This window comes from Fringilla coelebs, assembly GCF_963513975.1.
Source record: "Fringilla coelebs genome assembly, chromosome: 12".
In the NCBI taxonomy this organism is placed as follows: Eukaryota; Metazoa; Chordata; class Aves; order Passeriformes; family Fringillidae; genus Fringilla; species Fringilla coelebs.
This window is the reverse complement of record NC_140038.1, coordinates 7641981-7655086: the sequence shown is the minus strand read 5'-3', so window position 1 is coordinate 7655086 and position 13106 is coordinate 7641981. Positions and strand designations below refer to the sequence as shown.

The window sequence follows — 13106 nt, the reverse complement described above, 5'->3', positions numbered from 1 at the left end:
AAAGCCAACACTCACCTCAGACTGCCTTTGAACTGCTTTCACTGTTCTTGATTGGACTGTTTGGGCATGCAGAAAGAATGAAAATAACATATTACTTGCTTTGCTGTGTAACTAATGGATATTTGATGTTTCCAAGTCTTGTGCTTTTGAAATGGATGTATTAGTAAAATCTAGGGGAGGTGATAGCAATAGTGTGAACAAAGAAATGGAGAACAAAATGGAAAAACTGAGCTTCTGCAGAAAGGAGAAGGGCTTTAAAAATGTCAGCCTCAGTCTAGCTGAGCAGTGAGTGAAGTGCCCTGTCCAGGTTTAGAAAGGCTGGCAAGTTTGTGAGGTTGGTTTGGGGCTTTTTTTACGTTTGTCTTGGGTTTTTTAATGAAGTAGTGAGTCTTCTCACAGTTCTCAGAAGCATGTTACATAGGGAATTTCTTTTCTTCTTACTCATGGCTTAGCTGTTATCTTGCCCTGCTCCAACTCTGGGTTTGCCAGTTCTCCTAGATCCAGTGGGAGCAGTGCTGAGCTGGTTAAACTGGGTTTTATCAGTTTGTGCCATATCCAGAGCTACGGGTGTTGTTTGCCCTGTGCACCGAGCTCCAGCAGGGAGGCACAAGGACTCAGAGCCATGGAAATCAGGCACCCTGAGCCAGAGAGCTGGGGCTGTGCTGGCTCTGGGGCTGTGCTGCTGACACAGGGCTGGACCTGCGCCGTGAATGAGCAGGGTTAGCTTCTCTTGGTCATTGCAGGTAAAAATGAGGCTGCCTGTTTCAATTACAATGTAAATTACACCTTTATTGGATTCCTGTTGTACCTTCTTCTGAACAGGAGCTACTTAGAGCTTTTTGCTGTACAAGTTTACTTGCAGAGATAAGTCTTCACTTGTTGATGAGATGTTTAGCCTGAGAAGCTCTTGCCAAAACTAAGACAGAATGAGAACATCAGAAATAAGGAAGAAAATCAGTATTCCTTGACCGTTTAGCAAGCAAAACATTCTGTTTTGTTTCAAAGATGGCTTTGTGTGTGTAAATTGTTGCTGGTTTAGTATATATTTGGTCTGTGTTTTAAAAGCTGGAGAGAAATAATCTAATTCTGGGGTAGAGTTTAATCAATTTATAATGCAAAGGAGCAACATTTGGTACTGAATTGAGGAGAACTACAGCTGTTTGAATTAAATACGTCACAGTTAAGTTGCAACAGCACTTTCAGGAGAAATGAACCCTGAAAGAGAAATGAGCAGTCATGTGGCACATCCTAACCCTTGAAATTCAAGCACAAAATGCAGAGGAAAAATGCAGAGCTTTTTGGCATAATGAGAAGAACTTGCTTTTTGAACCCAGTTGCAAGTTCTGATGTTCTGAAGTTGGATAAAGTTTTCAGAGGTGTTGTTTGTGAGAATAAGCACTCCTACTGCTGTTCCTTCTGGTACAGGGCTGGATTAAAAGTTTGGAGTACTTTTTGTTGTAGTGACTGAGTTACTGTAGCTGAAACGAATGGAGAGCAAAGTAGATTTTCAAAAAACTGGTACCTCTGAGTTGCAGGGATGCTTGTGTTGTGATTCTGTTCTTGATTTAGGGGATTGCATGCTTATGAGGGGGGTAGGTATGGAGCAAAGCACTGGACACTCCCTCTGGAAAGGTAGAAAATGTAGCAGCAGCGTGTTCCCTATGCGTTTCTGGCTGCTTTCCTGCCTGTTTTCAGGCCTTGGCCTCTGCTGGGTTTTCCTCCCTCATGCTATTTTGTCCTTTCCAAATGTTTGCTTGTCGTGGCACACTAAGTAGTGCTCTTTCAAGCAGAAATGCAGGTATGTCAATATTGTCATAGTGTTACTGTTTAATCTAGTTACCTTAGAGAGGACCTTGTAATTCTGCCATGCTACTGTTCACCAAAATAATGAGCCTACACTAAACTGCAGTCCATTAAATTTGACCTGTGTGCATAATGTAGTAGCAGAGTGTTGTAATCTGTAGATGGGTGTTCATGAGTTAGTGGTAATCTGCATACAGTTAAAACAAGCAAAAGGAGAGTGTAAGTATAAATGTTAGAATATAAATACAGCTGATTGTGCTACCTACATCACTACAATCTTAATGAGCAACTAAGAGAGCCTATATCACAAATGCTACTTGTAATCCTTCCCTTGGAACTTTATAACTTCAAGCTCTGTAATCTATTTTGCCTATTTTTCCCCTGCCCCCTTCCGCAGGAGCACAGGAAGTTCAGCTGTGACATACAAAGGCAGGAAATGTGTAATGAATGAGCCAGGCCAACTTCTTCTGTAGCTATTCTATATGAATATTAATGCTACTTTTGAATGTAAGTTTCTGCTTGTGGCATTACACAACTATTGAAAGCGAATTCTAATCTTTGGGTTTTTGGGGTTTTTTTCTCCTTAGAGCACAACAATGGAAGAAACAGCTATATGGGAACAACACACGGTGACTCTTCACAGGGTGAGTTCATACAATTGGCTGTGTGTGCCTAACGCAGGATACTGGTAGTTTTTGAAAACAATAGGAAAAAGCCAGATGTCAGGAAGTAAAAGGAGAGGAAACTGTCATATTCCCTTGTTTAAATTTAGAAGTGTTGTAAAAGCTCCATGTGATAGTTCTATTTGTTTGTTGGGTTTCAGAGATAAGCCTGCCTACGAATAACCATGCTAGAAACAAAGCTCTAGATTACATCTGAGCCTGACTGAAGGGAGGCAGAAATCTGTGTTCATTCATGGCAGTGCTGTAACTATGTGTGAAAGTCTTCAAACTTTATTTGCAGGGACATAAAACAATGAAATCACATCTAAATACATGTTTTCAAAACTGTCTTATTTGCTTGTCACTTTCTTAAACCACTGGCTGGAAGTAGTGGTTCTGGGTGGTCAGAATGTGTGCCCTGCACAAAGGAATGCGTGCTGGGAACCAGTGAATAGCAAGACTGCTTTTGCATTTAGACTGACTCCTCTTGTTTGAGTTACTCCTGAATTAACTGGAGTTCTGGTGCAGCTATCATGAAGCTGTACAAGAGAGTCAGTAAGGAATGAATTGCTTAGGAAAGGTCAGAGCAGGGTGGGATGCCACTTCTGGCAGCAACTTAGTATTAAAGCAGCCACGGAATCATGGTCCAAATGATTCATCGCAAAACCAGGGAGATGTGGAACTGTTTTCTCAAGGGACTGAGTTATATCATTTGCCTTCAGTTCATCATAGAATAAAGGCATTTTAAAATTGTACATTTGGTGGGATGAATGGACCTTGGACAAAAATATGTACTTGTAGGTCACCTGGCAGATAAAATGTTAATTCTCTCTGTCAGAGCTGTTAGCTATTGATACTAAAGGCTTTAGTGTTTTTGATTCAATGTAACTGTTTGGGCCAGGTGCCCTTTTGTGAAGGGAACAGTTACACTCAGTGTGACCAGAAGGCTGACAAAGTATCCCGTCTCTGACTGCAGCCACATGTTGAAAGGAAAGTGTAAGTAAAAAAGGCAATGTGTAGTGATGCTTATCTAGGCTACTCTTTAAGTTCCAACAGTTTTTAGGTCAACAAGTTTTGAGCAAGAAGTGTTATTTCTATATATTATTAATTGCGCTTTATGCTTTAATCTTGATGCTGTCCCATCATCCCTGTAATCTCTGTAAACTTCAGTTCTTTTACTCATATTACTGATTAAATCAGTAGTGCTTTATAGTCAAAACCAAACAAAAAATGCCATAGTAATACAAGGTTGGCTCATAGGCTTGGTGATAGCTCATTTTCTCTTGAAGGGTACCTTTTCCTGGTCAATTGGAGCAGTAATTTCAGTGACATCAGAAGTGAGGCATTTAGTCCGTGCACAAAGAAATAATGAAATGCTACAATATGGTGTTCCCTTGAACAAAATTTTAAATAACTGGTGGGATCCAGAGATCTCATTTTTGGTTGCACTTGCAGCATAGCCAGAAGTTCTGTTACAGCATTGATGTGAAAGTATGATTTGATTATAATTTTGGTTACGATCTTTTATGTGCCAAAATTCTGCCAACTCTTCTGGTATGACTGTTTTGTTACCTGATTAAGTAGCTCTTAATTAGGTGTTGAAAGCTGATGATATGTACTGTTAATAACTTCAATAGCATTAGTTTAGTCAGTTAAAAGCAAACAGTTATTTCCATCTGCCACATAACAAAACCAAACCCCTTATGCTAATATTAAACAAATATGTGCTTAGAAATATCCTTAACACTGGGAAGAGGTTTACTGATGAATTCCAACACTACTGTCAAAAGACTCATTAGAAAGTTTTTTGGGAAGTAGAGGCTGGAATTTCTCACCAAGATATTTTGTTGCTTTTCCTTACCACCCTTCCAGTTTCCTGGAGTGAGTGCTACTTAACTCTTAAGAGATGGAGCCAGTTTCAGATTCAGTTAAAGTTTATTAGGTAGCTACAGTTTATCTTTTATTGAGAGGTCTTCTGGGTTTATATACTTAATTGCAAAGTACTTGAAGGAAGAACCATGTAGTTTGTATATCACATGGTTTTTTCCCTTGGAGCTAAGTTCTGTTTGTCTGTGGTAGATGGGTGTCCTTCCCCCAAAGCACAGAAACCAGGTATGTACCCACCTTTTGCCTGTCCCACACTGCATTTTTGTGGGAAAGTAGAATAGTACAACTCTCTTTTTTTGTGGTTTTTTTTTTTTTTTTTACAACATCTGACAGGTGAAGTTCTGATACAAGGATTTTTTTTAAATGCAGTTTTACTTAAGGTAAATCTGTATAATCTGTAGTGATCAACATCTTGCTATTTCCAGACATGTCTAGGAGCTAGGCTCAGTTTTCAGAGAGCAGTTCTGATAATCAGTTGTCTCTCAAGATGATGATAGGCAGCAGGATAAAATGCAAAGTAGGTAGGCTGATTTTTACTAGAAGGTTTCTTATGTGACCACTTAAATTTTCAGAAGGATTTAGGATTTGATTTTTGAATTGAGAGTGTTTCTGAAGACATTGATTTATTTAATTAGAAACTCTTTATCTGACTTGTAGTCCCTCTTAACTTCTTTCTGTGTATGAGACTGCATTGTTTCAGGGCTTCTGGAAGAGAACATCAAAGTATGAAATGTAGCCATCTCCATACTGGTGATTTGATTTGCAGATCTACTTTTAAAAGTAGTATGGCAAGCAGCAACATAAGGTTACCAGTGAGTTTCTGCTGCCCTGAGCCCGATGTTTGTATTCCTTACCATAAGTGGAGAATATTTTTGCTTATGGTGAAGGAAAGATAGAGAATGTTTAAATGAAGTTTGACATTAATGTCTTTATTATCTCTTTTCTCCCTTTCCTTCCCCACCCAAATACAGTGCAAACTAAGTTCTGGTTTTTAAAATAATGGAAAACTAAAAGCAGGAGTGCTATGTGAGGAGAAATATTACATTTTTGAAAGGGTTTTTAATAGCCTACACATATTTGTGTAGGCCATTATATATTCTTTTTGACTTTAAAAATAAAACTTAAAAAAATCCTCAGCTCTGCTCATGAGTGGACATTTAAGATCCTCCTTCATGGCACCAAGTTTCACTTAATTCTTGCATCCCAGCCATCATTTCTGGTTCATCTGTGTGGGATGTATTTTGAAAATAAGTCCATTCATCCTCTAATGAATTAAAATGGATGTAAAAGAAGCAGTGAGGTGTGCCCTTCCCCAGTCCCCCACACTTAGATCAACTTCCTTCTTGACAACAGTGTGGACTAACTGCTTCTGAACAGCGAGTCTCCAAATCTGTATTTTAGTACTGTTCCTATTCACTGCTTACAGGCAAGTCTGAAACATCTTTTTATGACCTCTGTTTTGGGAGGAAATAGGAAACAGGTTGGTTTTGGGCAGTAATTAATGTCCAAAAAGCTGAACATCATGTGTCTTGCAGCCAGATGCAGACTGCCATGTTGCCTCTGCTGTCACAGTAAGGTTATGAAACTCCTTGCTAAAGCTGGGTCATGTTTGTTAAAAAGTCAGAAAAAGAGAAGGTGAAGTCTGCCAGCATGAAATGTGTGCTCTGTAAAATAGAGAGGTGAGATTGACCCAAACCTGATCTTTTCCGTCCAGTGACTGCATTTTGTGTAGCTGAAAATTGCAGAATAAATTCTTGAGTAATAAAATACAGCATTTAAATGGTAATATCCTCAAAATGTTTTCTGGGCAATGGTGAAAGAGCTAGATGGTTTGCAGATCAGTTATATTTAGAAAGCTTATTTCCCACCCTTGCTGCTTCCAGGCAGAAATGTAAGCATCATTGTTGTATCTTGAAATATCTAACAGGAATAACTTTTCAGAAGCATTGACCTTGCTGTAGTGGCAGGTCACCCTAGAGGGAAAGATTGAAGCAAATTACTTTTGTTAAGATGCAGATGATTTGCAAGTGCTGACAAGGTTTTGATGTATTTAATGGTACAAGTGATCTTGGTATTATTCGTAAGAACTGAGCCTGCAGTCATACTACTGTGTGCTGCAGTCCTGTCAGTTTCTGAGCTAGTGAGGTCGAGCTGGGTAAATACCACAATGGGGAATCTGAAAGAAAGTGTTGCAGGAAGTGATGCAGGGTTTGAATCATAGTTGCAGCTCAGTGCAATGGCCTGTTGTGCTTACTAAAGATTGAGGTCTTGATGATGACCGCCTAAGGTCTAGGCCATAAAAATGCAAATGAGAACTCTAATCTCTTGGAAGAGACTGGGTAGGTATTCCAAAACTCTCTGCATTCTCAAAGTGTTTATTTCTAATCTATCTCCTGTTACTGGATTGAATAGCATTGATTGGTTCATTGATCCTGCCTTCTTTCAAAAACTTGTGTTGATCTCATGTGATGTTTTTGTGTTTGACATGGAAATGCAAATTGTGACCATTAGATACTGGAAAGTAAAAATATTTCTCCTGTTACATTATAGGCCCCTGGATTTGGATTTGGTATTGCAATATCTGGAGGAAGAGATAATCCTCACTTTCAGAGTGGTGAGACATCAATAGTTATTTCTGATGTGCTGAAAGGAGGCCCAGCAGAAGGACTGCTACAGTAAGTGCTGAACTACACCTGGGTGCTGATTCAGGGGCATTCATCTTTGTCAGTAGTAGCTTAACCTCCCAGTTGTTATGGTCTCAAGTTGTGCTACACTGTTGGTGTAGCAGGCTTGTAATACAGGCAGTTTGCTTGGGGGCACTTAGCAATATTTTCTTTTTTGGGATAGAGTATTTATACTGTGCACTGTGATGTTTTTCATGTAGAGAAAATGACCGTGTTGCAATGGTTAACGGAGTTTCAATGGATAATGTCGAGCACGCGTTTGCTGTTCAGCAGCTGAGGAAAAGTGGGAAGAATGCCAAAATCGTAAGTGAATGTCTTGAAGATTTAAAGTTCTATAGTCATAGAGCAAAAGTGAAATAGTGTAATGTCTGCCATAAAATACAGGCATGATGCAAGGTACTTGAATAACACCTGTGTGATGGGTCAGGTTAAGTGATGATCGTGGTATGTTTATCAAGTGGGTCACTCAAAATGTTTTTCAAATGTGAAGAATGATGGCTGCATAGTGTGGCACAGGATAATTCAGACTCCTTTTCTTTATGGTGAAGTTCTCAGATTGCCAAATTATAGCAAGTCAGCTTTGTTTAATATTTGTTTACTTTGTTGGGTACACTTTTACTGAGTTTTTCAGAGGCTGGTGTATGCTAAAGGACAAGCTGTTCAGGCACTAACAGTTCTTTTTGTGCTCAGTAAACAATTTGCCAAAATAAAGTATAATTACTTTAATTCCTATAATTTTGTAGGCTTATTCTAAGTGGTTGGTTTTTGAACTTTTGCAAAACAGAAAAGGGTCATCACCAAAGGGTAGTAATCAAGCTTTCTGTAGAAGTTTGGGGGTTATGTTACCAGAAAATAGAAAAAAAATGCACAATGTTTAGGAGTTTCTTAATTAATGAAAACAGACTTCTAGTGCTTGTAGAACAGCTTTTCTGCTGACACATTTTTAGTGCATTTATGTGCTTTAATGCAGTTGCAAAGAAAGTGTGATGTTTTGCATTTGTAGATTTGGCAGCAGTTCTTTAAAGCTTACAGAAAGCAATGTGTGGCAAGCTGTGCAGGGCTTTCAGTATCTTAAATATTTGGTGTGTAGATTTAGGTTAAAAAAAAGTAATTAATGAAAACTTTATGGTAGAACTTGGTTTCGTTCTGTAATACATAGCAAACAAATCTCTGAATAAGGCTGGCTCTTATTCTGGAACCAGCTGTCTGTGTTGTACAAACCAACTTTGAACTTCCAGAGCGACTGCTCCCCTTCCTCCATGTCTTGCATAAACATTTTTTGGAAGACTGGGAGACTTCAAAGTTGAGGAGAATCACTGTCAATAACATACTGAGTATGCACTAGATTACATGTTAGCAGAAAAGGGTTTTAGCAGTGCCAGTAACTGATTTTGTGGTTTTAAGCAAAGAGAGGGCATTCAAATATGCAGCTCTGAAGTCAGAATATGGTGTTGTGCTACAAAGGCTGTTGTTACTCTTTTGCTGCTTGTGCAAAAACATTAAGAAGGACTAAAAGAACTGTAAAACCAGGTTTCTAATAATCTGTATTGATAATAATAGTCCTGTATTAACTGGATATAATTTTATTATGAGGCTGCAATAATTCAGAGCATTCACCAACACATCTGCATGTTTTGAATGCTGGGATTAGCTTGGCTTCTGACATTTAGTACCACCATTAGCATGACACAGCCAGAGACTGACTCCTGCTGTTGGGTTGTAGACTATCCGAAGGATGAAGAAAATTCAGATCCCAGTGACTCGGCCAGAGCCTGACCCGGTGTCTGAGAACGAGGATGACAGCTACGACGAGGAAATCCGGGACCCGCGGAGCAGCCGCGGCGGCCCCAGCACCAGCAGGAGGCACGAGAAGAGCTGGGTCAGAGACCGCAGCGCCAGCAGGGAGAGGAGCTTGTCTCCCAGGTCAGACAGGAGGTCTGTCACCTCCAGCCAGCCTGCAAAACCCACCAAAGTCACACTGGTAAAATCCAGGAAAAATGAAGGTAACTTGTGTGTGCATCTCCTGCTAAAACTTTTGCTGGTTTTTAAAGGCCGGCTGCTTCACTCAGTGTTGGGATGAATGAACAGTACTGTGACCAGTTTCCCATTTTACCAGTAGCTGGCTGAAAACTCAAAAAGTGTTATTGTATTTCTGGCTCTATTTTTTCATATTCTGAAATCTGTGTGCTTAGTTAAGGGTCAAGTATATATAGTGTAAATAAATTCCAACTGCAGCCAACATCCGGTAGTCAGCAGCTACATACCTGCACTTTAGCTGTAGTGGGTGTCTTGTTTAACAGAGGAAAAATTGTAGGTAGCCCCTAAATGAAGCTGTTGAGCAACAGCTCTGATTATAGGCAGTGTTAGAAAAAGAGACTGATACAATAGTAAAGCTATAATGTATCCTGCTACAGCCCATTGTGTGCCAAATTCACTCTCCTCTTTGTGTTGCCTGTGTAAATGCTGTATAGAGCAGTGTTGTACATGTCCAGACACCTCCCTCTTTTCTGCTGTAACCTCATCTGCTTTCTTTTTTCTTTTATCATGAAGAGTATGGTCTGCGGTTGGCAAGTCACATATTTGTGAAAGAAATATCACAGGATAGCCTGGCAGCGAGAGATGGCAATATCCAGGAAGGAGATGTTGTACTGAAGGTACAGTATATGGTGGTGATGATTGTTCAAATGCAAAACTCACTGATAGAATGCTGCCTAGAATTGGCTATGTCAGTAACATGATTGTAGTTAACAGAAGGTGTGTCACTTCTCATTAAATTATTTCAAATATCAGATTTAATATGAATCTACTTCTCTAAGGAAACGAAAATTACCAAGCCTTTTTCCCTCTTACTCCCTTAGTGTTATTCAGGCAAATCTGCCTACTGTAAATACATAATAAAGACTATTGGAAAAAGTATGAAGCTTTGCTCAGTTATAGGTAAAATGTTGTGGAACTGTTGCTATTGTGCAACACTAAAACTTGCCTTCAGATTAACTTTTTTGTTTGGTTGGGTTTTTAAAAAATAAATATAGCCAGGGGTTAATTTTTTGTGCCCCATCCCTGGCAGTGTCCAAGGCAAGTGGATGGGGCTTTAAGCATCCTGTTCTAGTGGGAGGTGTCCTTGCCCATGCCAAGGTGGTTGGAACTCGCTGGTCTTTGGCCTCACTTGGAAGGGACCTCATTCTATGATTTTAATTCATATTAACAATTTTTATTTCAAGATAGTGCTGTGGATGTGTTGGTGCAGAAAAATGGACCGTTCTTTGCTCTGAGTGTAGCAGTGCTGATTCAAAAAACATAACTAATCTTTTACAAGGTTTGTATTAGTGCTAGAAGCTTTAACTTTAAAAGCTGAAAATAATTTTTTATATTATGCAATATTTTGGATGAGCCCAGTGGTCTTCCATTGTATTATGGTAATTTGATAAATATTTTAACTACTTAGAAATATTATCAGATAGAACACCACTCTTTTTGCTGGAGTTTTTTTAGGAAGTTTATATCTGTTCTTTCTTCCTGCTCTATTCCAGATAAACGGCACAGTGACGGAAAATATGTCCTTAGCAGATGCCAAAACATTAATAGAAAGGTCAAAAGGCAAATTGAAGATGGTTGTTCAGAGAGATGAACGAGCCACACTGTTGAATGTCCCTGATCTTTCTGACAGTATTCATTCTGCTAATGCTTCAGAAAGAGATGGTGAGTATAAAAACTTGATTTCTAAAGAGGAAAGAACTCCCTATGTTGTCAAGATCTGAAATACCTAAGTGGGATGAGAGGGTGGGGAGGAGAAGAGTTAGGAGTAAGATTGTAATGTGGGTAAATTTTTGTTTGAATGTGATTGAAATCCACTCCTTGAAAAATCATGGAGAAAAAGATACAGTCCCTGTTCTTGTGGCTGTTCTTTCAGGTGTATTAAGTTTGGTTTTTGTGTAATAATAAGCATAGATTTTAACATCTTCATAAAAATACTCTGCAAAAGCTTATTCCCATTTAAGCAGGTCATGCCACCATTTTAATTACAATCATTTCATGAAAAAACAACTTTTATTTAACAGACATTTCAGAAATTCAGTCGCTGGCATCAGATCATTCCAACCGATCACATGACAGGCCCCGCCGCAGTCGTTCACGATCTCCTGACCAGAGGTCAGAGCCTTCAGACCATTCCAGACATTCTCCACAGCAGCCCAGCAACGGCAGGTGATGGCAGCATTGTATTATTTTTAAATCAACTATTTAATGTAACATATAAGTTGAAGGAGTGCTTGGATTTATAAGGTGTATCAAATGTGAAGCAGAACTATGGAGGCAGTAACATGACATTCTTTGTCTCAAGAGATGCGGATAATAATGCTCTGTATATTTTAGACTTGAGGAGAAACTGAACCTTTCTTTAGTGTTACATCTTCTTTAAACATAATCATAGAGCATGGTTGTATGAATGACAATGTAAGTTTGATAGCAATATATGTTATTGAATGTGTAGTTGTGTTTTGGTTTTAGAAAGCAGTTAACTGCAAATAGATTTGAGATGACCTGTAGCACAGTTCCTGTTGCATGTCCAGCCTGGGTAAACTTGCTGAAATCTTGCTTTGTTTAGGCATGGGGTTATCTTATGTTTCTGAATAAATTTAGTTCCTGCAAAACAAGGTGTATTTCACAGCAGATTTAGCTTTTACACTCTATTTTTAATATTAGAACTTGGTAATGGAACATTGATTATAATTGCTTGGTACATAAGTCTAATTTTATATGAATTCAGAGAGAAGTAATGTACTGTATGGTTTGGAGTTTTTCCTCCTGAAATATGAAACTTTAGTATTGAATAACACATCTGCCCAGTTTTGCATTTCCACAGTTTGGAAATAGACATTCTAATTTACTGAAATAGCGTTTCAGTGTTGGATTTCAAATTCTATTAAATATTTGAATGAGAAATTTCTCTTTGGACTGCTCATAATAAGATGGAGCAGAAATTAGAATTGATCTGTGCAAATTTCAAATTCAGAGCCTCTATCTGAATATTTTTAGATGCTGTTCAAAAACTCGGAAAAAACCAAATTGCAGCTGGCCATTTCATTAAAGATATGCCTGATTGCTTATTAATATAATTGGTTTGCTCAAGGGGAAAATAACAAACCTTCAAGGCTTTTAGGGTCTTTTAAAGATCAATACAACTGCAAGAGAGATTGTACCTGCATGTACACCTGCTTGGGGTTATGGGTTACAGATGTTTTTGCTTCTCTTATGTGTGCATTGTTCAGAGGGACCATAAGGCATGAAAGCTTGTTTTCAAGTAGGAACCACATTCATGGAAAATACTTAAAAGCAGGATCCCAGAGGCAGGGCTTTGATTGTGAAGGTTGTGAGATCTCTGTCATATTTCAAAACTGTATGTCTTGACATGCATTTCTAGTGCAGCCTGATAGGGCTTGTGGAGGGAGGAACAAAAAAAACAACTATTTGAGCTGTGGCTGACTTAGCCTAGTGTTAGTGCTTTCCTGTCCTATTGCAGTGGCTTAGGTAGATGGTCACTTCCTCCCTGTAGACCCAACTGTTGGAAGAATCAAACCTTCCCCGAGAGGGAACTTTGAAGTTATCTCAGCTCTGAATGCATCCGTTACATCTTCTGTATGAGCAAGAGCTGCTTTGGCATGGCTTGACTTCCTTTGCAACATGTCCTTCAAGATCAGAAAATCTGGGCGCTGAGCCATGTAAAGAAAAACATGTTGAGAGCAACTTCTCTTTGAAATGGTTGTTTGTGCAAATTTAAATCTACTGTAAGATCAAATTAGTTGTTAACTAGTTATTCTTTTTTTGATTTGGTGGAAAATCTGGAGGAAGAAAAAGGCTTGAGACAGGGCTGAGGAAGAAATGGGCAAAAAGTCTTTCAACTAAGCTTAAGGAGGATGTTAAAAATGTATTGAAGATAATGAGTCCTTATTTAGACGCTGTTCTGCCAAGTGTTTGTATGTGAATGAGGAGGGAAATTCCAGGGGATTCCTCTCAGTCCTTAGTCCTTGAGTACAGGCTGACATTTCTTCGTTTGCACCAGAGTACAGAAATC

General features: G+C 38.9%; 1 protein-coding gene across 7 annotated transcripts in view; it reads left to right on the top strand.

The window, feature by feature from the left end:
• Positions 1 to 13106, top strand: part of TJP1 (tight junction protein 1) — a 148775-nt gene that overhangs the window by 105275 nt on the left and 30394 nt on the right. For all 7 annotated transcript variants that reach the window (XM_084214023.1, XM_084214027.1, XM_084214026.1 and 4 more), the window contains exons 2-8: positions 2391 to 2447; positions 6903 to 7027; positions 7237 to 7339; positions 8760 to 9039; positions 9587 to 9690; positions 10567 to 10735; positions 11095 to 11239. In XM_084214023.1, the coding sequence (XP_084070149.1) occupies positions 2400 to 2447; positions 6903 to 7027; positions 7237 to 7339; positions 8760 to 9039; positions 9587 to 9690; positions 10567 to 10735; positions 11095 to 11239 (974 nt within the window). In that variant the 5' untranslated portion in view covers positions 2391 to 2399. The remainder of the gene's footprint in view (positions 1 to 2390; positions 2448 to 6902; positions 7028 to 7236; positions 7340 to 8759; positions 9040 to 9586; positions 9691 to 10566; positions 10736 to 11094; positions 11240 to 13106) is intronic.